The following is a 22,462-nucleotide window of genomic DNA, read 5'->3' as shown; positions in this document are numbered from 1 at the left end:
AATATTTGTGCGTTTTCAGCTATCAGTAATTTATATTTTCCATAAATGCATTATTTAGTAAGTAGTTCAACGTTTATCACTCAAAATTAATGTTTGTTATACATGTGTATGTACTGATACTAAATACTAGTGTTTCTTTAAAGGTACGACACAGTCATTCAGAAACAGCTATCTAATTAGCTCGCCCTAGTATACTGATGGTCCAAAGGAATTAAAGTTATAACTTAAATTGAAGATAGAAGCCATCTTTTTTCTTCAGTGGTCTACATTGTGTAAAGTACCCATTAAGATGGCCAGCCGCTGTTTATACTACCGCTTCACCTGATTAAAATCAACTTAGTAACGGCTGACTTCTGATTTTCTAAAATGAATGTACAATAATTGGCAAAAAAAACTTTATTAAACTACGGCCTTTTTCATTGAACAAAATATAATGTTCACCACAAAAAGAAACCTTTTTGTGAAACACTTAAAGGCCGATTTCTGGTGGCGCATTTTCGAATCAAAAACGGCAATCTTCAAAATTAGTGGTGTGTAACCGCCATGTAACGCCTGCTGTCGTCGCCGCACTTTGCAACTTGAGGCCTCCTGAGGGGAGCGCAATAAATCAAGCATGTCGGAAGTAATTACCATTGAGACGGATGCTCATCCGTCAGTTCAGCCATATTAATTTAAGACTTATTATACATTACTTTATGTTCATTTTAAATGGAAGAAAAGATCCTATGAATTTTACTTTCGTTAACGGTTCATTTAATATATGGCATGCGCATCACATTCATTATGTAGAAAATAACATTACATCGGAAATGTAGGTGACTATATAGATCAATCTTAAGGTATCAGGGGCGGTATTCAGAAATCTTCTTAAGTCAGTTCCTAACTTAAGTCACTTTCCGTTCTTTAGCATCTCTTAAATCATACGATCTGAAAAAAAAAAGAATTTCCGAAATTACTTATTTCCATTGCCTTTATGTCAAAAACATTTAAACATTCCGTTTTATTTAACTATGAAATTAAGTTAAAGCTAAAGTTGACTTCAGATGCTTTATGAAAACGGCCCCAGCTGATGTATAATCATATGCTTTGTAATGAACGTGAGGAATAGATATTATATACACTATTGACAAATTTGTATCTACCTAATCTTGTAATAATATTTGGACTATCAGGAGCCTAGTGAAACATATTTTTATTGCCATGTCCAAACGAAACGATGTACTTGCTGCTGCCGCTGTCTCTGGATTTGGTTAAATGCAACACAAAGTAGCATTTTCATTGTATTAAGATATGTGTGTCTATGTGTGTATATATATGTGTGTGCATATATGTGTAAAAGTGAGCATGTGTGTGTTATCATGTGTAGCTCTAAGAAATGTGTTATATTACTATTATGAATAAACTAAAATAAGTACACCCACAAACTAATTTTTTAAACACACTGTCCTCTCGCTAACGCATACTTTATTATTATGGCAATATATTTATGTAAAATATTTTGATTTTGTAATTTGTTCAATCATTTTTCTCTTATTTGTATATTGTAATTTTTGTTTAGATTTTTTTCACTTGTGAATGTATGAATTTTGATAAATATATATACTCATGGACATAATGTATGTAAAACAAAAGTAAAGTGTTTGTCTATTATAGTTACTACACTTTTAGTTAAGGGCCAGCCCGTTGGGCTTATGAGACACCTATACTCGTGAACATTTTTACCCCAATTTATATCCCATATGCCAGGCGCCTGGCAATGAAGGCAATCGGTACACCTCGATTTAACTAACTGCTGGATTGGCAACCGGCCATGTGAGAACAAACCCCTTGTGGGACTCGAACATTCGACATCCCGCTACGTAGGCGGACGCCTTAACCACTAGGCTACGGAGACGGTGTATAAATGATTTGTCAATAAACCGTCTAAGCTATCATCTAAACGCTATGAAAGATGAAATATTTCATGCGGGTACCTTAAGTGATTTAACTTTTATGCATTGCTTAAATCTGGTTAACAGTATCAAAGAATTGTATACAAAACACAACATCATTATTACAGTTCTATGCGGATGTTTCGAATAATTGCATAAATATGGTTTACCATTCCAAAGAATTGTATAAAAAAACAGCATCAAACAGTACTATACGAAAATTTTGCATACTTGCAAAATATTGTATTGCATACAAACTATAAATATTCTTTCATCAATCATTCATACAAGGTGTTTCGGTTGCCAGGAGTGATTTAAGACATGGCTTAAAAATGTTTTATATTGGTTGATGGGGGTGTTACTACCCACATAAATTCTTTATGACTTCAATGTATCGTAAAGCCCGTCAATTGAATTTAATTTAATCCCTTTATGACCGCGGTGAATAATACTTGGATGCGAAAAATGCAGGGAGAATGCGCGCTGTTCTACATGCGAGTTAAAAGTTGCACTCTCACAGATTGATCGTTTTTACACATTTTATTTTTATTTGTCTTTTAATAAGCGATTGTTTTGCGTAAATGTCTGATGACTAGTGATATAAAACTGGTGAAAAAAGATCGGGTCGCAGTTTGTCATACTAACGTTCGAAAATGGATGTTTTATAGTTAAAAGCGTAACTAGCGCTTGAAGAAAAAAAATGAATTTTTTCGGAAGTTTACAATATTGAGATTTGATCTATTGTGAATTATCTAATATGACTGAATTGAAGGCATTGATCCCCGAATCATCCGATTCTGAGACAAATAATTTTAAAAGTAACAAAACTTACAATCTGTGAGAGTGCAGCTTAAAGCGTTCGCTGATCAGCTGCTGAGATTATTTTTTCATTAAAGGCTGGGTTTCTACGAGCACGCTGTCCGCGTCCGGTGTCCGCATCCGTCGTTCGCTTCCGCATTATCAAACGGAAACCATTTATACCAAAAGAAAAGTACTTTTATATCAACAGACGCCATTGATTTTACATTGACAGATACAAATGTTTGATATGCAATCATAAAAAAGACTTGTATTAAAATGTGTTCTTGAAGATGCACTCTTACTTCCAAATAAGTATTACTTTAATATTCAAAAAGGAATGAATAAATGTCAAAACAATGTTTCTTTCGAGTTTAGATTGAACGAAATGAGCATAAAACCCAGCATTTCTGCCTTATGAGACGAAAGTAGATCACAGTAAATCTTTTAGCATTCACCAATCATTTGATCACTTTGAAGTTTTATCACTCAAAAATATGTTTGTTATACATGTGTATGTATTGAATAAGAGTGTCACTTTAAGCGCACACATTGCACAGCTATGGAAATATGAGCATTTGTACTTTTTGAGGCTAGGTTAAGGGTTAGGCAGAGCGTAGTAAGAAATATGTATATGAAAAACTACAGAAACAAGCACAGTTGTCGAAAGTTTAAAGATAAACCACAGGGACAACGCCAAAGACATAGAACACAAAAACAAACAATCACCAACAAGAAACATAGAACAACAGCACAAAATTCCGCAAACAACACAGTACATATATTCTGTATAAAAATATGGGTGTTTATCAAGGATTCTTAGGTACCGCCTAGGAACGGTCATTAATATGTTAATTTACTGGGGTTTCAAACCACTTTGTGTGAACAACCTCACTATTATCCCAACAATCCCGAATAAAGTAAAAACGTTAATTCATGGTAAATCAAAGTATGCATTAACTTGACGAAACTTAATAATAAATAATAAAACTACTACTACTACTACTACTACTACTACTACTACTACTACTACTACTACTACTACTACTACTACTACTACTACTACTACTACTACTACTACAACTACTACTAATAATAATGATAATAAAAATAATAATAAACTAATAGGTAAACCAGAAGAACTTCTAAGATACCTTGCTTGGAGGGGGGAGGGTAAAAGCCAAGTAGTTACGATAACGACAATAACAATATATAACATATAATTTCCAAAAACTACATGCTCGGTACTATGTTGGGACCAAAAAATCAGCAGCAGTCATTATCACACTTTCAAAAAATAAAGTTACTAGGTTTGCCTCCCTTTTATAGATACAAGAACTTTTCCCTCCACTTTGTCGTCTGCATTAGGAATTTTGCGGAGATTTCCTTTTTATGATGTACGTATTGCCGACCGAAAGCGTTTCAAAGCAATAAAAATGCTAACAGCAATCTATGTAAATATTAAAAACCTCAGACATAAAGATATACTGTTTTGTCAACATAACTATATATGAATAAAAACAATAACAATACCATTTTTATACCAATACTTTACAACTAAATTTGACCCAAATTTTTAAAAGTCGCCTTATCAAAATAATTACGACGATGCCCCTTTAGGTAAATTCAGTACTTAGAGATAAGTTTGATAACTGCATCACATATTCAGACATATTCCGTCAATTGCATAGAGGATCTGAGTGAAGATGCGTTTGCTTACATTTTTAACTCTTCAATGTGTCATTTATGTAAATAAAACATATGCACAGGACAATCAACAGAAACGCGTCCTACTGCATGGAGATGGTGACATTGCAGCGGCTGTCCAGTTACTTTCAACTGAAGTAAACCGACTGACCACTCAGAATAATCAACTCGCCACTGAGGTCAACCGACTGACCACTCAGAATAACCAGCTCACCACTGATGTCAACCGACTGACCACTCAGAATAATCAGCTCACCAATGAGGTCAACGAACTAGCAACAGAAATTAACCAACAACAAACAAACATAACGAACGTAGCAACGAAAAATGTTGAGATGGGATCAAAGATAAGCCAGCTTGAAACAAAGAACGCTCAGTTAGAAACCAAAATTGACCAACATACAGTGGATATGACGTCGCTGTCATCCCAACAACATGGAGGTTTGATTTTAAAACATTAACAAAACGTATGTAAACGTCAAGTTAAATTCAACTAGTGGCGTTTGTGCAAGTGATGTGTTTGATACTTATATCGACGGCGAAGATCCGTTATACTTTATTCTATTAAAAATAGTTATTTTTTTCATATTCCGCGTCTATTTTGTCAAGTGCATTTCTTGCTTGTAACACCTTGTTAATGTTGGTAACAGGCATGATAACTTACTGTTAAGTAACCATGAATACCATCCATATGACATGTTTAGAAACCAGTCCGAAAATTATCAAAAACAGTAATTGTTAATGTGGTGATGACTTTGTTTTCGAAAGTATTTGCTTCGCTGTAATGTTATTTTAAAAGTTATTTTAGAACAGAAAGATGTGTTCATTGTTGCAACATTTCAAGGTTAGCCATAACGAAAAGTAAGGAAATATTCGTATTTAATATGCATTCCGTGCAATCGTTTTCTTATTCCTGGTATCTTTTCAGGTGCTGTGTACGTAAGATGGGGGCGAACTACATGCCCGAAAAATGGAACTGATCTGGTGTACACAGGTTTACGAATAAACTCCCTTACCATCAAAATATCGTTTTGCTAATACAACAGAAACCATAGGGTTAAGTTAAGTAGCAAGATCTGCATGAACTACATCCAACGTAAAGGGGCACAATAAAGATCACTGTAAAAAAACGGATTCCTTCGTTTAAACTATTTGACTTAAATGGTCAAAACAAAAAAGCATAAGATTTGTGTGTGGATTAAAAAAATGTTAGATGGCCACAAATTCACTAGATAAGAGGCACAAACATATCGCTTATATTTTTATATTTGTGCACAAGAGTTAAACATAATAAGTTAATACCTATAGTGGCTTAAAATTGCATCAACCTTTATTGTGCCCTCTGATAGAGCCACTTTTTACTGAGTAGAATACGCGAGTTTCTGGCAATGTACATGAAAAGCGCAAATCGAATGTTTTGGATAATTTCAGTGACTAGAATCATGGATGGAGAAATAAATGTTTGAAACATAATGTCACGACCCTGCATTTAGTAGTTATACACACGATTCTTAGTTCACAATGATAGCTTTCAACTATGGAACAATTCCATAAATACAGCTGTGTTTCTATTTTTTAATTTAGGTTACGCTGCTGGGAATTATTACAATCAAGAAGGTGCGGCAGATTACGTTTGCCTGACTTCCGAACCAATATGGGGCGTCTATGACGACGCTGCACAAAGAATTTCGGCTAAAATGTATGGCACTGAATATCAGTTCGCTCACCAATCATACGTTGACGGCGGATCCCAATTTTTCGGCAAAAATCTTCACGACCATGATGCTCCTTGCGCAGTCTGTCAAACTTCAAGAAGATCATCCGTCATGATCCCCGGCAGAAACCGGTGCTACCCTGGGTGGACAAAGGAATACTCTGGCTATCTAGTCGCTGGTTTGTCAGGATATAGTATCCAAAAGTCACCGACAAATTACGTTTGCCTAGATGCTGACGCAGAATACCAAACTGGGGACCACGTCAACAACGACGGGAAGGTGATGAATCTCGTTGAGGCCATCTGCGGGTCTCTTCCCTGTCCGCCGTATGTAAATTATCGTGAGTTAACGTGTGTTGTTTGCAGCAAATAAAAGTAAAAACACTACTTTTCATGGAATAAACAATAAACTGCCTGTCGTTAATGTAATCATTTTTCTCTTCAGTTTTTATTGGGTAGCTAGTACTGAAATCAGGTCATATGTAACGTGTACATTTAAGCTTGCTATGTACTGTTACTAATTGATACAATGTTCATATCGAGAGAGTGTGATAACGAGAGATACCCGGTCGTTAACTGAATCGTTGGAACTCTCAATGTGACCTAAACACTTGAAATGTTATCATCTGAGGGAAGGGAAGACTGTTCCAGATTCGGGTTCTTTATTGGTGTTTATACAAACAAACAAATATATGACAACATTCAGAAATACCTTTCTAGACCATGTCTACGTGGCAACATGACAAGACTAACTCGTTTAATACACACATATATTTTATGAATATATGTATAGTTTCAAAACATGTCATTATTAAAACATTTTATAATATACACTTGGCACAGTATTTTCATTTTGCCAAAAGTTAATGCTATCATTGTTCTCTTTAGTTGATATAATGTGGCTAGTACTGACATCAGGTCATATGTAACGGGTGCATTTTTGCTTGAACGGTAAACCTTATGCTAATTTATATTATAGTGTTCATATCAGGTTTGATAAAAAAGAGTAAACCGGTCGTTAACTTAATCGTTGGAAGTCACAATTATTCGTTATCACGCAAAATATTATCATGTGAGGGAAAAGGAGTTAAGACTGTTCCAACTCCGGGTTCTTTATTGAAGTTTACGCAAACGAACATACAATGGATGACACATTCAAAAATACCTTTCTTAAGCATATCTAAATAGATGGCAAGAATAACTCGTAAAGTACACGAATAGATGATGGTGTTGTGTACTCATACAGGTTGCGGAATCACTTGACTTAAAATGGGTTCTCATGGGTCACCACGGGTCACAACCGATGTAAACAAACAAGTAATTGATGTAAATTTCTATAAGAAAAGAGATGAAAATATTTCCTAACCTATTTAGTTTATGCTATTATCATTTTCTACACGTGTGATATGTTTTAGATTTGCTTGTATCTTAATGATGCAAGTTTTAACCAAAATTTTAACTTGACGGATTTTTGTAGAACAATGCAACGCTGAAATTTTGACCGAGGATGGCAACATTAAATTACAAGCAAATCTTAAGTATTCTTTTTGTAAGAACCCATCTGAAGTCACGTGATTCCTCACCCTGAATATGGTTAGAGTAAGGTCGGGTTAGTAGGACATCACTTGCAGGAAGGGGGCATGTAGTAAACCAAGTAGTAAGTGGGGGAGGCGTAGTAAGCCAAGTAGTAAGGGGGGACATAGCAAGCCAAGTAGTTTGTTTTTTTGTTTGTTTGTTGTTGTTGTTTTTTTTTTTGGGGGGGGGGGCGTAGTAAGGGGGTTGGGGGTAAGCCAAGTAATACTGCCAATATTCACTTATCTTTTCCCGAAAAAGTATACTCGAAATATGTTGGTATCAAAACATTAGCGGCAGTCATTGTTACACTTACAAGATAAAGTCCTTAGATTTGCCTCCCTTTTACAGATACACGAACATTTTTTCTCATTATCGATTTCTGCTGTAGGTTATTTTGCTGAGATTTCTTTTTTTGAAATTGCGATGTACGAATCGCCGACTGAAGCATTTTAAAACAATATAAAATCTAACAGAAATCTATGTAAAAAAATCTCAAACACGAGGATTTAATATTTCGCCAACATACTATTTTTATACCAATACTGTACGACTTAATTTGACCCAAAGCGTTGAATATTGCCTTATCAAAACATTCATGACAATTCCCCTTTTCAACCATATGCAGAAGAGATAACCTATATTAACCACGCATGTCACATATACCGTCAATTGCTAAGAGGATCTAAGTGAAAATGCATTTGCTTACATTTTTAACTCTTCAATGTGTCATTTATGTAAATGCAACATATGCGCAGGACGGTCAACAGAAACGCGTTCTACTGCACGGAGATGGTGACATTGCAGAGGCTGTCCAGCTACTTACAACTGAAGTAAACAGACTGACCACTCAGAATAATCAACTCGCCACTGAGATCAACCGACTGACCACTCAGAATAATCAGCTCACCACTGAGGTCAACGGACTAGCCACAGAAATTAACCAACAAAAAACAAACATAACGAACGTAGCAACGAAAAATGTTGAGATGGAATCAAAGATAAGCCAGCTTGAAACAAAGAACGCTCAGTTAGAAACCAAAATTGACCAACATACAATGGATATAACGTCGCTGTCTTCTCCACAACATGGAGGTTTGATTTAAAAAAATAACAAAACATTAACAAAAAGTACGTAGACGTCAAGTTAAATTTAACTAGTGGCGTTTGTGCCAGTGAAGAGTTAGATACTTAAATCGACGGCGAAGCTCCGCTGTACTTTAATCTGTAAATCTGTAGTTCTTCTTTCATCTTTCGCGTTCAATTTATCATTTCTTGCGTGTAACACCTTGTTTTTGTTGGTAACAGGCATGGTTACTTCCTGCTAAGAAACCATGAATACCATCTAACGACATGTTTAAATACTCGTCCGAAAATTATCAAAAATAGTAGTTGTTAATGTGGTAATGACTTTGTTTTCTAAAGCATTTGCTTCGCTGTAATGGTTTTTAAAAAGTATTTTTTAGAACGGTAAGATGTGTTTATTGTTGCAACATTTCAAGGTTAGCCATAACGAAAAGTAAGGAAATATTCGTATTTTATATACATTAATGCAATCATTTTCATATTCCTGTTGTCTTTTCAGGTGCCGTCTACGTTAGATGGGGGCGAACTACATGCCCGACAAATGGAACTGATCTAGTGTACACAGGTTTACGAATAAACTCCCTTACTTAAGAACCAGAAACCATAGGGATAAGTCAAGTAGCAAGATTTGTACTACATCTAACATAAAGGGGCACATTAAAGGTCAATGTCAAAAAAACACGGAATCCTTCGTTTAAACTATTTGACTTAAATGGTCAAAACAAAAATGCATTAGATATGTGTGCAGATAAAAACAAAAAAGTTAGATGGCCACAAATTCACTAGATAAAAGGCACAAACATATCGCTTATATTTTTATATTTGTGCACAAGAGTTAAACATAATAAGTTAATAGTGGCTTAAAATTGCATCAACCTTTATTGTCCCCCCTGATAGAGCCACTTTTTACTGAGAAGAATACGCGAGTTACTGGCAAAGTACATAATTCTGTTTACAGCTTAATGTAACCAGCGTTATCGCGGCGCATAGTTCTTTTTACGATACCAGACTATACTACCGTAACCAGTCTATTACTCTAGAATCTATCCGATGACGTCTGCGTTCACCTTGTTACTTCCCCTTTTCTTCAACGACTATCGAGAAGATAGCAATAAAAATAACAAGCGCAAAGCGAAGGTGTTGGATAATTATAGTAATTAGAATCATGGGTGAAGAATAAATGTTTTGAAACATAATGTCACGACCCTGCATTTAGTAATTATCCACACGCTTCTTAGTTCACGATAATAGCTCTAAACTATGGAACAGGTCGTTAAATACAGCTGTGTTTCTATTATTTCAATTCACGTTACGCTGCTGGGAATTATTACAATCAAGAAGGTGCTGCCGATTACGTTTGCCTGACGTCCGAACCAATATGGGGCGCTTATGATGACACTGCACAACCAATTTCGGCTAAAATGTATGGCACTGAATATCAGTTCGCTCATCAATCATTCGTTGACGGCGGAGCACATTTCTTTGGCAAACATCTTCACGATCATGACGCTCCTTGCGCAGTTTGTCAAACTTACCGACGATCATCTGTTATGATCCCCGGGAGAAACCAGTGCTACCCTGGGTGGACAAAGGAATACGCTGGCTATCTAGTCTCTGACTTGTCAGGATATAGTGACCACAAGTCATCGACCAATTACGCCTGCCTAGATGCTGACGCAGAATACGAAATTGGAGACCAAGTTGACAACAACGGAAAGTTGATGTATCTCGTTGAGGCCATCTGTGGGTCTCTTCCTTGTCCGCCGTATGTTGATTATCGTGAATTAAAATGTGTTGTTTGCAGCAAATAAAAGTATTAAAACACTACTTCACTTTGAATGTACAATAAACTGCCAATTGTTATGTTATCATTTTCCTATTTAGGTTTTATAGGGAAGCTAGTACTGAAATCAGGTCATATGTAGCGTGTACATTTTAGCTTGATTTGTAAACTTTAACTTATACTGTGTTTATATTAAGATATTAAGAGTGTTTGATAACGAAAGTACACTGTCGTTAGCTAATTCGTTGAAACTCGCTTTGTTACGTAAAAATGCAAAACTATTCTCATCTTCGGGAAAGGAGTAAAGACTGTTCAGGGTCTAGATTCTTTATTGACGTTTATACAACATAAAAAAATATGCCAACATTGATAAATACCTCTCTTAACCATGTCTAAGTAGATGAAAAAACTCATAAAATTCACAAATATATCTATTATGAATGTATATTTTCAATACATATCATATATTAAAACATTTTATAACATACACTCAGTACAGTGTTTATATTTGGGTGGGTTAACGCCACAGGATCGCCGCAGGAACATACAGAGGTCGCAGTGCGAATGCAATGGTTATCGGTGGTGCTTGCACGTCGATCGTTCGACGTTCTCTATCGCGCTTATATTACGGCGCGTCTTAGGCGCTAACAATGAATTTTATTTTTCCTACTGCGTTCTAACAACGATTCTATGGAGACGCATAGGCGATCATTGCGCTCCTTACGCGCTCCTACCGCGTCAATCGACGTTTGCATGACAATGAACTAACCCATCAAAATAGTTTAAAGAAATAATATATATAAAAAACATTCATTATACCATGACTGACGGGCAACAGCAAGCAGGGCTACTGCTTGACTATATGCAGGTCCAGCAGATCCAGGATGGTGAAGAAGCTTGGATTTCATTCCGAGACGACGACGGAGGACACCCCTATGGCAAATGAGGCTTTGGGTTCGACCATGGCTTGACGAAGGCAGACAGATGCAGCTTAGTCTCAACAATTCGAACGCAAATGGAAAAATGAAGTACTTATAAGGAGATATATCGTTAAACAACATGCCGTCAGGGCAGTGCACATGCATTGCGCGCACCTTGACAATTTGATGTACGCATTAGATGCGCATTGAAAGCGCAAACAATCGTCAAATACTATGAACGCGGTTTAACGCCATGGAGCTTCGTAGAAGCGCAAAGCTACCCATGAGAACATCGTGACATCGCCATCTAATATTATTTATATCGTTATAGATGTCTTCCGTTTTTTACTTTGTAGTAAAAGATAAAAACAACCCAATTCGTCTATGTTATCACAATATTATTATCCTTACCATGTTTTCTGTGTAGGGAATCACGTGTCCTGTTTCGTTGACATCAGACACGCATCTTGCTGACGTCATGAAATATCGTGCACACAGAAGAACGCCCCCACACGTCTTGCTCTGGGCACTTAACCAGCCAACCCATGGCCATGTGATTTGACTGTTTTACCCACCTATAACCAATATAGGTGGGTAAAACAGTCAAACTATTTCTGATCACAAATTCAAGGATATGAACACTATATGGGTCACGATTGCATAGAACAATATAGGTATGTTAAACAGTCAAACTGTTTCTGTGTCAGGGGGCGTGGCCATGGGTTGGCTAGTTAAGTTACCTTGTATCAAGGTGATGACGAGCAGGTGATGCCGGTTGTCAAGGACGTCATCATTCACCCTAACTACACTGGTGTCCCTAACGAGCATGACATTCGAGATTATGATGTGGCCATCCTCGATTTTGGCGAGGACAATAGCACACAACCACCTCTGAACAAGTTCATCAAACCGATATGCTTTCCCTATAGTAAGTTTGCTTTAGTTACTAACCTTCTATATATAGACACCAAGCATAATATACAACGCTACTTGGTAAGACCTGTAGTACAACAAGCCAATAGAATTACAGGGACAAGCATATAAGTCTTGAACATAACATCATGTTTAATGGTATGAGGATGATAGCTTACCATACACCAAGCATTAGCCACAACGTTACCTGGTAAGACCTGTAGTAAAACAAGCCAATAGAATTACAGGGACAAGCATATAAGTCTTGAACATAACATCATGTTTAATGATATAAGGATAAGAGCGTACCCTACATCAAGCATGAGACACAACGCTACTTGGTAAGACCTGTAGTACAACAAGCCAATAGAATTACAGGGACAAGCCCATAAGTCTTGAACATAACATCATGTTTAATGATATTAGTAGGATAGCTTACATTACACCAAGCATAATACAAAACGCTACCTGATAAGACCTGCAGTACAACAAGCCAATGAAATTACAGGGACAAGCCCCTAAGTCTTGAACATAACATCATGTTTAATGATATGAGAATGATGTATTACCCTACACCAAGCATGAGATACAACGTTAACTGGTAAGACCTGTTGTACATTAAGCCAATGGATTTACAGTGACAAGCCCATAAGTCTTGAACACAACATCATGTTTAATGAAATTAGGATAAGAGCTTACCCTACACCAAACATGAGACACAACGCTACATGGAAAGACATGTAGAACATCAAGCCAATGGAATTAAATCATTGTGCCATTAAACATGATGTTATGTTTTAGACTTATGGGCTTGTCCCTAACATCTTACGAAATTTTGAACAACCTAGAACCTTTATCCTACAATCTTTAAATCGCCCACTCGAAGAAGTGCAATCTATTGCTGAAGGGGCCAGGTTCTTGGGAAGGGCCATCTTAGGAAAACCTTGTTTATCTTAATATTTGCAATTATTCTGAGGAAAATTGTACAACTGCAGCCAAAAGTAAGAAACTTGAATAAAGTTTCAATGGTTTTCTTTAGGCTAGTTAGTGCACAGTCAAATTATTTCATTGGTTAATATAAATTTTCGGGTAAATAATGCATAATGCATAACTCATTTACTTATTTTAACTAATCCGAGGACTTGACCAGTTTTATACAAAAGGGAAGCAAGTTTGTGTTTACTACTCTGTCTGATAAAACAAAACATCGGCGGTTATTACTTAATTAAAACGCGTGCTTACATTCAGGTTCATTGGGGTTAAATCTTGCTTTGAATCTTAAACTCATTTTAGTAAAGGTCTATGTATATATTAATAGAGACTATCGTCATTGAACCTAATGTCCATTTCGGCATACGGGTCATAACATTCACATTACCATGTTCAATTCCATTTCAGGGAAAGTGTACAACTTATCAGAAGGAAGATTGGAGTCTTTGAAAGTAATGGCTGGTGAGGCATATGGATTCACAGTAGGCTGGGGTCTCTCCCCAGATTCGCATACCCGACAGGTCAATTTAATTCTATTTAAAAGGCTTAAATGTTCAATCTAAATACAGATATGAATACACAATGATCAAAATGATAAATAAATGTGACTAATTTCGAGAACAAATATTGTAAATGCTTAAGTTCATTTCTTTATTCATGTTTTAGCTCGTCTATTCGAAGAATAAGGAGAGCTATCCTAGTCGCCCAAGCGTCGACGTCGGCGTCGGTGTCGGCGTCGGCATAACCACTTATATTAAAGTTAGCATACCACCTCAAATATTTTCAAAGTTTATTGACATATGGCTTTGAAACTTTGCACACTTGCTCACCATCATGCCCCCGACCTGTACACAGGAGGAGGTAACTCCATCAAGCATTTAGACAAAACTATGCCCCTTTTTCTACTTAGAATTTATGTTAAAGTTTGCGTACCACCTCAAATATTTTCAAAGTCCATTGACATCTTGCTTTGAAACCGTTCACGCTTGTTCACCATCATGCCCCTCCCTCCTGTACACAGGAGGAGGTAACTCTATCAAGCATTTTTATATAATTATGCCCCTTTTTCGACTTTAAATTTACGTTACAGTTTGCGTACCACCTCAAATATTTTCAAAGTCCATTGACATCTGGCTTTGAAACTTCGCACGCTTGTTCAACATCACGCCGCAACATGTACAAAGGAGGATGTAACTCTATCAAGCATTTTGACAACATTACTCAAATCATCGACTCAAAATTTAAGTTAAAATTTGCGTAACTGTATCAAGCATTTTTTAACTCATTGTTAGCATGTTCAGATTGATTGATAAAGACTCACAGTTTCAAACTTCTTATGCATTTTCCAGGTGTTGGATAATTTACACCCAAAAAATTCTCAACATAACCCCATTTACCTATGAATACTAATTCTTGTTTTTATTTTCACTTTTTTATCACAGATATTTGTCCTACGGAGCCCTGTTCCGTTATTGTTTTATGTATGCTTGTTCATGTTTTTCTAATGATACAATATGCCTTACTTTCTATTATCTTATTATAATGTTTTTACGATTGACCATTTAACAAGCCTTTTTTATTTACACTCTCTTCTATTTACAAATTCCTGTTATCAACTACACTTTAACAAATTATTTTATATTGTCAATCACTGAGAATAGTCGAGCACGCTGTCTACTGACAGCTCTTGTTTTTATTCTAATTTTCAAAAGATCTCCATAGTGTATTAAATATGGCAAGGAATAAATGTGTAGGTACCAATGATATATATTAATTTTGTTTGCTATAACTGACTATAACTTAATCATTTTAAGACATAGAAAACCGATCTAAGTCCGCAGTGATCTATTTCAACTCTAACCGTTCCAAGTCAGTAACCGTAACATGAATTGATTATAGAGAATTGTTTCAAACAGTGAAAATATCAATTTGATATTTTTCAACGTTTTGAAATTTTAACCCGTTCTGCATCTCAAAACAATCATTTCCGCAATAAGGCCTAAAAAATACATTTGGTTCGGATAACCCAACCCTACCTACGGAATAGGCGCCGACCCTACCGTTTTTATAGTCAGTTTGAAAAAAAAAAACATATATATATATTTTTCAATTTGTTTTAATATGTAGTTTAAAACCTTAAATGTTTATACAGAAGATAACTTTTAAATCACTCTGCTATGATGAAAATGACATTCTTATATAAACCTTACATAAAAAACTACCTACCCTACCTATTTTTGAAAAGGATGCTTTTCTAACCAAACATTTTTTTAGGCCTAAGGATATGACATACTATCAAAGACGTCATTTACGAAATGCTGTTACTTGCGCATACAAATGTGCGCGTTTAAACCTGCACTCTCACAGATTGAACGTTTTGACAACTAGTTTTTATTTTTTGTCTTGGAACTAGCCAATTTTTGCGAAAATCCATGGAAACCAGTTATATAAGACTGCTGACAAAAAATAGATCGCAGATTTTAATACTTAAGTTCAAAAATTGATATTTTATGCATTTTTCTTAACCCGTTAGTAACGGTTTAAGCCATAAAACATTAATTTTCGAATGTAAATATGAAAATCTGAGATGTGATTTTTTTTGTCAGCAATCTCATATCATTGGTTTACAGATATTTACGCAAAAATTTGCTCTTTCCAAGACAAAAAATAAAAACAGTTGTAAAATTGGCATATCTGTGAGAGTGCAGCTTTAAGTCTTAATACAATGCAAGTAATATCTTTTAGTATCAATTTGAGACCTATACTAGAAAATTAAAATGCTTTGATTAAGAGAAAAATCCTCATACCTTTCACCTTGTTAATACCAAGAGTGATTATTAAACTCAGGTCTACGCCGTTCGTAAAATATAACTTTTGGGTCCTCACTCGGTAAATAGATATCACGATCTTACACTGAAAAGAACAACTATGTGTTTATAATCTTATGACGTCGTGTCTCGTTAAATAGTCTGTTAGGGCTTCGATTCTCGTTTCTATAAATACGTATATAGTTACTCTTGGACTCTTCTCTTTAGTTTACATTATATAATTGTAATACCACTCAACGCAACTCATCTTAAATTAAGTTGTAACATCACACCGGTCCACTGTTTTATCTTCCATTATTTAATTGTAAAACCTTACAAGTCAACTCAATTTAAGTTGAGTTGCATTGAGATGAGTTGTTATATCATACAGATACCCTGGCGAAAACAGAAGCAGAACCGACGTGAAATCCAATCAGACGTCAAATGTGGACGTCGCTACCCACACCTGGATACTGACAGATACTTCTGCGTCGGAAATATAAGGAAGGAAGGGTAAATATTTTTAGGGATAACACTAAGATGCACTCTTAGTCCCAAATAAGATTTACCAGAATTAAAACAAATGTTTTAATATCTAGAAAAGATAATTAAATGCCGAAGTCAATGGTTCTGATGAAGGATACCGAGTTTAATTTGAAATATATATATAAGTATTTCAACATTGTGTGGCGATAGTAAATCGCAATAAGTGTTTTAGCACTCACCAATCATTTAATAGTTTTGCGTGTCCAGCCATTGAATACACCGTTACAATCGTGTTATCAGAAGAAAAAAAAAATAATGCATTATCTAGAAAGTAGTTTAACGTCAATCACTCAAAATCTATGTTGGTTATTCATGTTTATGCATTGATTTTGAATAAGGGTGTTACTTAAAAGGATTTGTAATTGCTTTACGTTTATGACTTCATTAACCAGAAACTAATCCGTAATACACAAAATGCTGCGTTGGCCGCGGGATTTTAAACAACAGAGTATTGTGCCGTTGCTAGGTTACCCGTCACCTAATTTCAAGCTTAATATCTTGAAAGCTGGATACTGCTCAGGCCGTTGCTAAGAAACAAGTTACCAATCAGTAAGCTTTAATAGAATGCTGCTTAGGCCGTTGATAATTACCAGTAGCCAATCAGTAAGCTTTAATAAAATAGTGTTTAAGCTTCAATAAAATGCTGCTTAGGCCTTTGCTCAGCCGTTGGGACTTTGTTAATAGAGCTCTTATTGTTAGTAATAATGTACAGTCGAAGTCTCAATCAACTAATTCAACCAATCAATAAATTTCATTATGTTGATAATCTATCTTTTAAAATGAACTTTCATCTTACATTTACTTACATAAATACCTCCTCTAAAATGTGTTTTTAAGACAATGAATTTGTCAAATATATTCTCCACTGTTTCATGAGTTTTAGCTGTCGTTTAATTAATCTATGATTTCCTTGAATTTATTTAACAATAAAATACATTCATTAAATCGTTCCTGCATTGATGATGTTCGAGTTTTAAAGCAGATAATGAAATGATTAATCACTGGCGCCAGTTCATCATCATACGTAAATATTATTTATATCATAACAGCGATTCCTGTAGAGGTGATATTGGTGGTGCGTACATGGCCGAACTGAGCAACTTTCGCTACAGCGCATTTGGACTCGCCCAGATGACGTACGACTGTCAAGACCATCTCCAATTTAGCATCTTCCTTGATCTGCATCACCCATCAATCACCGAATGGGCTCTTCCAATCCTTGATCGCTGTAATCGATTGGGCAGCGCTGAGGACGAAGAAAAGGAGGCTGAGTTAGAAAGAGAGAATGATCGAAACAAAACTGAAGAGGCGGATCTTGTTGAAAACGATGTAGATGGGGCGGACCATGTTGAAGATAATGAACCAGCGGGGTAGAAAATGTCGTGGATGATGATGAGAAAAAGGATGTGAATGTTGGCGGCAAGAACGGGAATGGAAAAAAGAATCTCAAAAAGAAGGGTAAGGGTAAAGGCAAGAAAAAAAACAAGAACAAGAATGGTCAAAAGAAAAAGAAAAGGGAGAGAAATTAGACCAACCTGTGCGATTAAAAATGTAGTGTTACATTTACTAGAAACATATGGCTCATGGCTCATGCATGAAAAAGTTGATTCGTCAAACCATTTTATTCATTGCTCTATAATAAATAGATATGGCTGCTTTCTCTGTCAATTTTGCTATTTTCAAGATGGTGTTGCTGTTTTTTTTAAATGCATAAACTATCATTGGTTTAGAAGTTAAGTAGGAGGAAATCCAATATTCAGATCTCTCTTCAAGCCACTATCATAAAATGTACGTATACGTGCATTAAAAAAACGTTATTAGTAATATTATAGTCTCGAGTCGTATGTTGTTGTTGATTCATTTTAAATCCTTTATCATCAAAACAGGATATTCCCACTTAAAATGAAATATTGTTGATATTTGTAATTTGCTGACATACTGTCAACATATATAATTAACTTTAATTTTACATTAATCAATTAACTTGTGTGATAGCATGGGAATTGTTTTTATTATTAACGCATCTTAATGTTGCCAGCAATGCGTATCGCATAGTACAAGCTAGGAGTAAACATCAACTTAAATAACTTACTTTAAATTGTAGTTACTTCTCTTAGATCAATATTGACCAACTCACTGTAAAAACAGTATGGTATTTCAAAATGATATCTTGAATTTAACAAAATATTTCATTTGTTTGAATGAAGATTTGTTTGGAAATGAAGACATCTTGCCATTGATAAGGGTAATGGCGATCCAATTCATTAAACGTTTTGTTGAAGATAAATGCTTTTCGTACAAAACATTAGGCGAAAACAAATGATCGAATATAAATTCGTTGTTCTATGCTCAACTCAATATCTTTACGAAGTCTCTGACTAAGTTTAACGAGTTTCCTTGGAACTTCACACAGCAATTAACATATGTACTCTAAATACTCCACCACTGATCAAATCATATCAACGAAGCGTGGTCTTCATTCTATCATAGAAACAAGCCGTCAAAAAGCGAATAAGACTGACCTCTAAAGTCGGTTCTGAATCAATCATATTCGTGTAACAAACTCTGAAACTTGGAAAAAAGGTGTTTAGGCCAATGTTAATCCATATTTGTTTTGTTTAGACATTCAGCCTTACACATATTTATTAAGTAAATGGCGAAAATTGTTATATCATATTCAATCGCAGCGTATTCCTGTGTTCACCCTGGGTAGCACCGGTTTCTGCCGGGGATCATGACGGATGATCGTCGCTAAGTTTGACAAACTACGCAAGAAGCGCCATGGTCGTGAAGATGTTTGCCAAAGAAATGTGCTCCGCCGTCAACGTATGATTGGTGAGCGAACTGATATTCAGTGCCATACATTTTAGCCGAAAGAGGTTGTGCAGCGTCGTCGTAGACGCCCCATATTGGTTCGGACGTCAAGCAAACGTAATCTGCAGCGCCTTTAATGTGATAATTATTCCCACAAGCATAGCCTAAAATAAAAACAAATATGCGGCTGCATGTGTCTATGGTACAATATTTAGTAGTAGTGTATTATTTATCGCATCAGAATAGTAGTAGTATAAATATAGGTGGAGCGATCTTTATAAAAACTAAGATTTGGCTCGGACGGGGGAGCGATCTTTGCTTTTCCTAGTAGGATGAGCAATCTTTGCTTTTTGCTACCGTAAAACACAATACATGGTCTATGGAAAATAACTCGTACAATGGAGTACATAGGTGTATACAAGAGTGACGTACCTGTGAACTATGGGTTCTCGGCTTAGTGTGTCATATGAAGATGGGGACTATACTTTTGTCGAGAGCCGTTACGGGTGAGTAGTAGAATTCAGGGGGGGGGGGAATCATACCTTTTGAGAGGAGTGCATACCTTTTAGGAGGTGAGCTTACCTTTTGGGATAGGGGAAGTAACTGCGTGTGAAAATTTGATTTAAAGCGAAAAGAGTTGCAACCGTTGTATAGTTTGTTACCCCTCCTCGCATAAACATATCCAAGAGAAACAACTCGCGTATAATTAGAAATCTATGTTAATGCGGGGTGAGCTATCTTAGCATTTTAGTCAACACTCATCAACGTTTTTTATAGAAGAGCCGTCCTATAAAAGAAGAGCATTCGTTGTAACACTGTGTCAGTGTTTCTAAGATCGTTCATGATGGGTACTGTTGAAAAGGATGACATTTTATGGAACTATTATTTCAAGGAAAAGAATCCAGCCGCCTACGCCGATCCACAAAAACTATTTCACGCGATTGATAAACCATATCCCGGGATATTTACGATATCTTACATAAAACAGTGGCTCAGTAATCAAGATGTTTACGCACTTCAAAAACCGAGAAGACATCAATTCAAGACCTCTCGTGACATTGACCCAAATGACCGAATTACTTTTGCCTGGTGACCTGAGAACTGAATTAAGTAAGGGTGGCGTGATATAAGATAATATGACACGTAGACATTTATTACGAACTTGCTTTACAAAACCAGATAGGTGTGGAAATGGAAATGGATTTTATCAGTTGTTTTGATATGAAATACAATATGTATACCATTTTAGAAAAAAACGAAAGGGCAAAGTTATGACGACTTTGAAATAATACATATTGCTGGCTATTTAATGACATTCTATTTTAACGATCATGACGACTTTAAATAAAGATTCGTGTATCTTGTAAGTTATATTTCATTTGTAAAATAGTCTTCGGAATATTTCAGTAGTTTATTAATTATTATTATACTTATTATATTTTGTCAAGGAACTCTTCATAACAGGTTTATGACAATACACAATATTGTCATACCATGAAAGGTGTAAATGCATTATACAACGCGTGTCAGAGATTAGCACATGTCCCTCGTTAAGGACATGATAGACGGATTAGCCAGTTGTATTGCACACGCACGGCTTCTGTTCGGTTCATACCTTAAAAATATGGTTGTTTATTATAAAGGCAATTTTATAGAATAAATGATTGTTATGCAAAGGCTCTAATAAAGTTTAGAAATAATACGATAATAACATATAACCATATGTACAGCGCGTTGAATCATTGAACTAATGTATCACATTTATAATGGCTAAAATTTAAACTTGACGAAATTTTGTTGAACGATGAAACGCTGTCATAACGAAATATTAATGCATATTGCTTTAACACTATTTTTAATTGGCTAGACACCAGATGGTCCAAATCCGGCAGATATATAATTTTTTACAAGACCAGCCTAGAATTGTCACATCGAGCTAGTGGGTGGCCGATAATATATCAATTTAAATTATTAAAATAATACTTTGTCGCTGCCCCGTTTAAAATTAGCGCATACTGGTTTTGGAGTTGATTGAGTTTATATTTAGCATGTGAAAGTCATGTTAAGAGCCTGTCACACAAGGCAAGGGTTCCCACGGCGTCCAAGAAAATCAAGTACGCCGATCTACACGCAGTGGAATCTCAAGCATCGCCGAGGCAACGCAGTGGCATCACCAGTGAATTCAGTGGGATCGCATAGAACGCCAAGCAACGGCGCGCACTTAGAGCATGCCCACAACAAACGCCGTCGCTCGGCGTTCTTATAAGAGCGCAATGGGATCGTGGTGAGGTCGCTGTAGCCGCGCAGTTAGGTCCCCACAGGATCGCCGCGGACGCACACAGAGGTCGTAGTGTTAACGCAATGGTTATCGGTGGCGCTTGCACGTCGATCGTACGGCGTTCTCTTAGATGACACTGCGTCTCTATCGCGCTTATACGGCGCGTCTTCGGCGCTAACAATGAGTTCTATATTTCCTTCTGCGTTATAACAACGATTCTATGGTGCCGCCACGGCGATCATTGCGCTCCAGATGCGCTTCTACCGCATCAATCGACGTGTTCGTGACAATGAACTAACCCATCAAAATAATTTGAAGGAATGATACACGTATATAAACATTCATTTTACCATGACTGACGGGCAACATGAAGCAAACAACGATTCTATGGTGCCGCCACGGCGATCATTGCGCTCCAGATGCGCTTCTACCGCATCAATCGACGTGTTCGTGACAATGAACTAACCCATCAAAATAATTTGAAGGAATGATACTCCAGATGCGCTTCTACCGCATCAATCGACGTGTTCGTGACAATGAACTAACCCATCAAAATAATTTGAAGGAATGATACACGTATATAAACATTCATTTTACCATGACT

The 22,462-nt window shown here is 36.2% G+C and overlaps 3 protein-coding genes across 3 annotated transcripts in view; all 3 read left to right on the top strand.

Moving 5' to 3' along the window:
* Nucleotides 1-6,523, top strand: part of LOC128224384 (uncharacterized) — a 34,469-nt gene extending 27,946 nt beyond the window's left edge. The window contains exons 2-4 of the mRNA XM_052934208.1: nucleotides 4,499-4,719; nucleotides 5,354-5,430; nucleotides 6,021-6,523. Coding sequence (XP_052790168.1) covers nucleotides 4,499-4,719; nucleotides 5,354-5,430; nucleotides 6,021-6,523 — 801 coding nt within the window. The remainder of the gene's footprint in view (nucleotides 1-4,498; nucleotides 4,720-5,353; nucleotides 5,431-6,020) is intronic.
* Nucleotides 6,524-7,740: 1,217 nt separating this feature from the next.
* Nucleotides 7,741-10,619, top strand: LOC128224382 (uncharacterized). Its single transcript, XM_052934205.1, has 4 exons — nucleotides 7,741-7,749; nucleotides 8,481-8,655; nucleotides 9,293-9,377; nucleotides 10,121-10,619. The coding sequence occupies exons 1-4, from the start codon at nucleotides 7,741-7,743 to the stop codon at nucleotides 10,617-10,619; spliced, it is 768 nt and encodes a 255-aa protein (XP_052790165.1).
* Nucleotides 10,620-11,411: 792 nt separating this feature from the next.
* On the top strand, nucleotides 11,412-18,430 carry LOC128224380 (transmembrane protease serine 9-like). The gene is made up of 5 exons (XM_052934203.1): nucleotides 11,412-11,529; nucleotides 12,263-12,439; nucleotides 13,822-13,934; nucleotides 16,612-16,733; nucleotides 17,816-18,430. The coding sequence occupies exons 1-5, from the start codon at nucleotides 11,412-11,414 to the stop codon at nucleotides 18,138-18,140; spliced, it is 855 nt and encodes a 284-aa protein (XP_052790163.1). The 3' UTR covers nucleotides 18,141-18,430.
* The last annotated feature ends 4,032 nt before the right edge of the window (nucleotides 18,431-22,462 follow it).

The sequence above is a fragment of the Mya arenaria genome, chromosome 17, assembly GCF_026914265.1.
Source record: "Mya arenaria isolate MELC-2E11 chromosome 17, ASM2691426v1".
Lineage (NCBI taxonomy): Eukaryota > Metazoa > Mollusca > Bivalvia > Myida > Myidae > Mya > Mya arenaria.
Note: the sequence above shows the minus strand (reverse complement) of the source record. Positions and strands in the feature narration are given on the sequence as shown.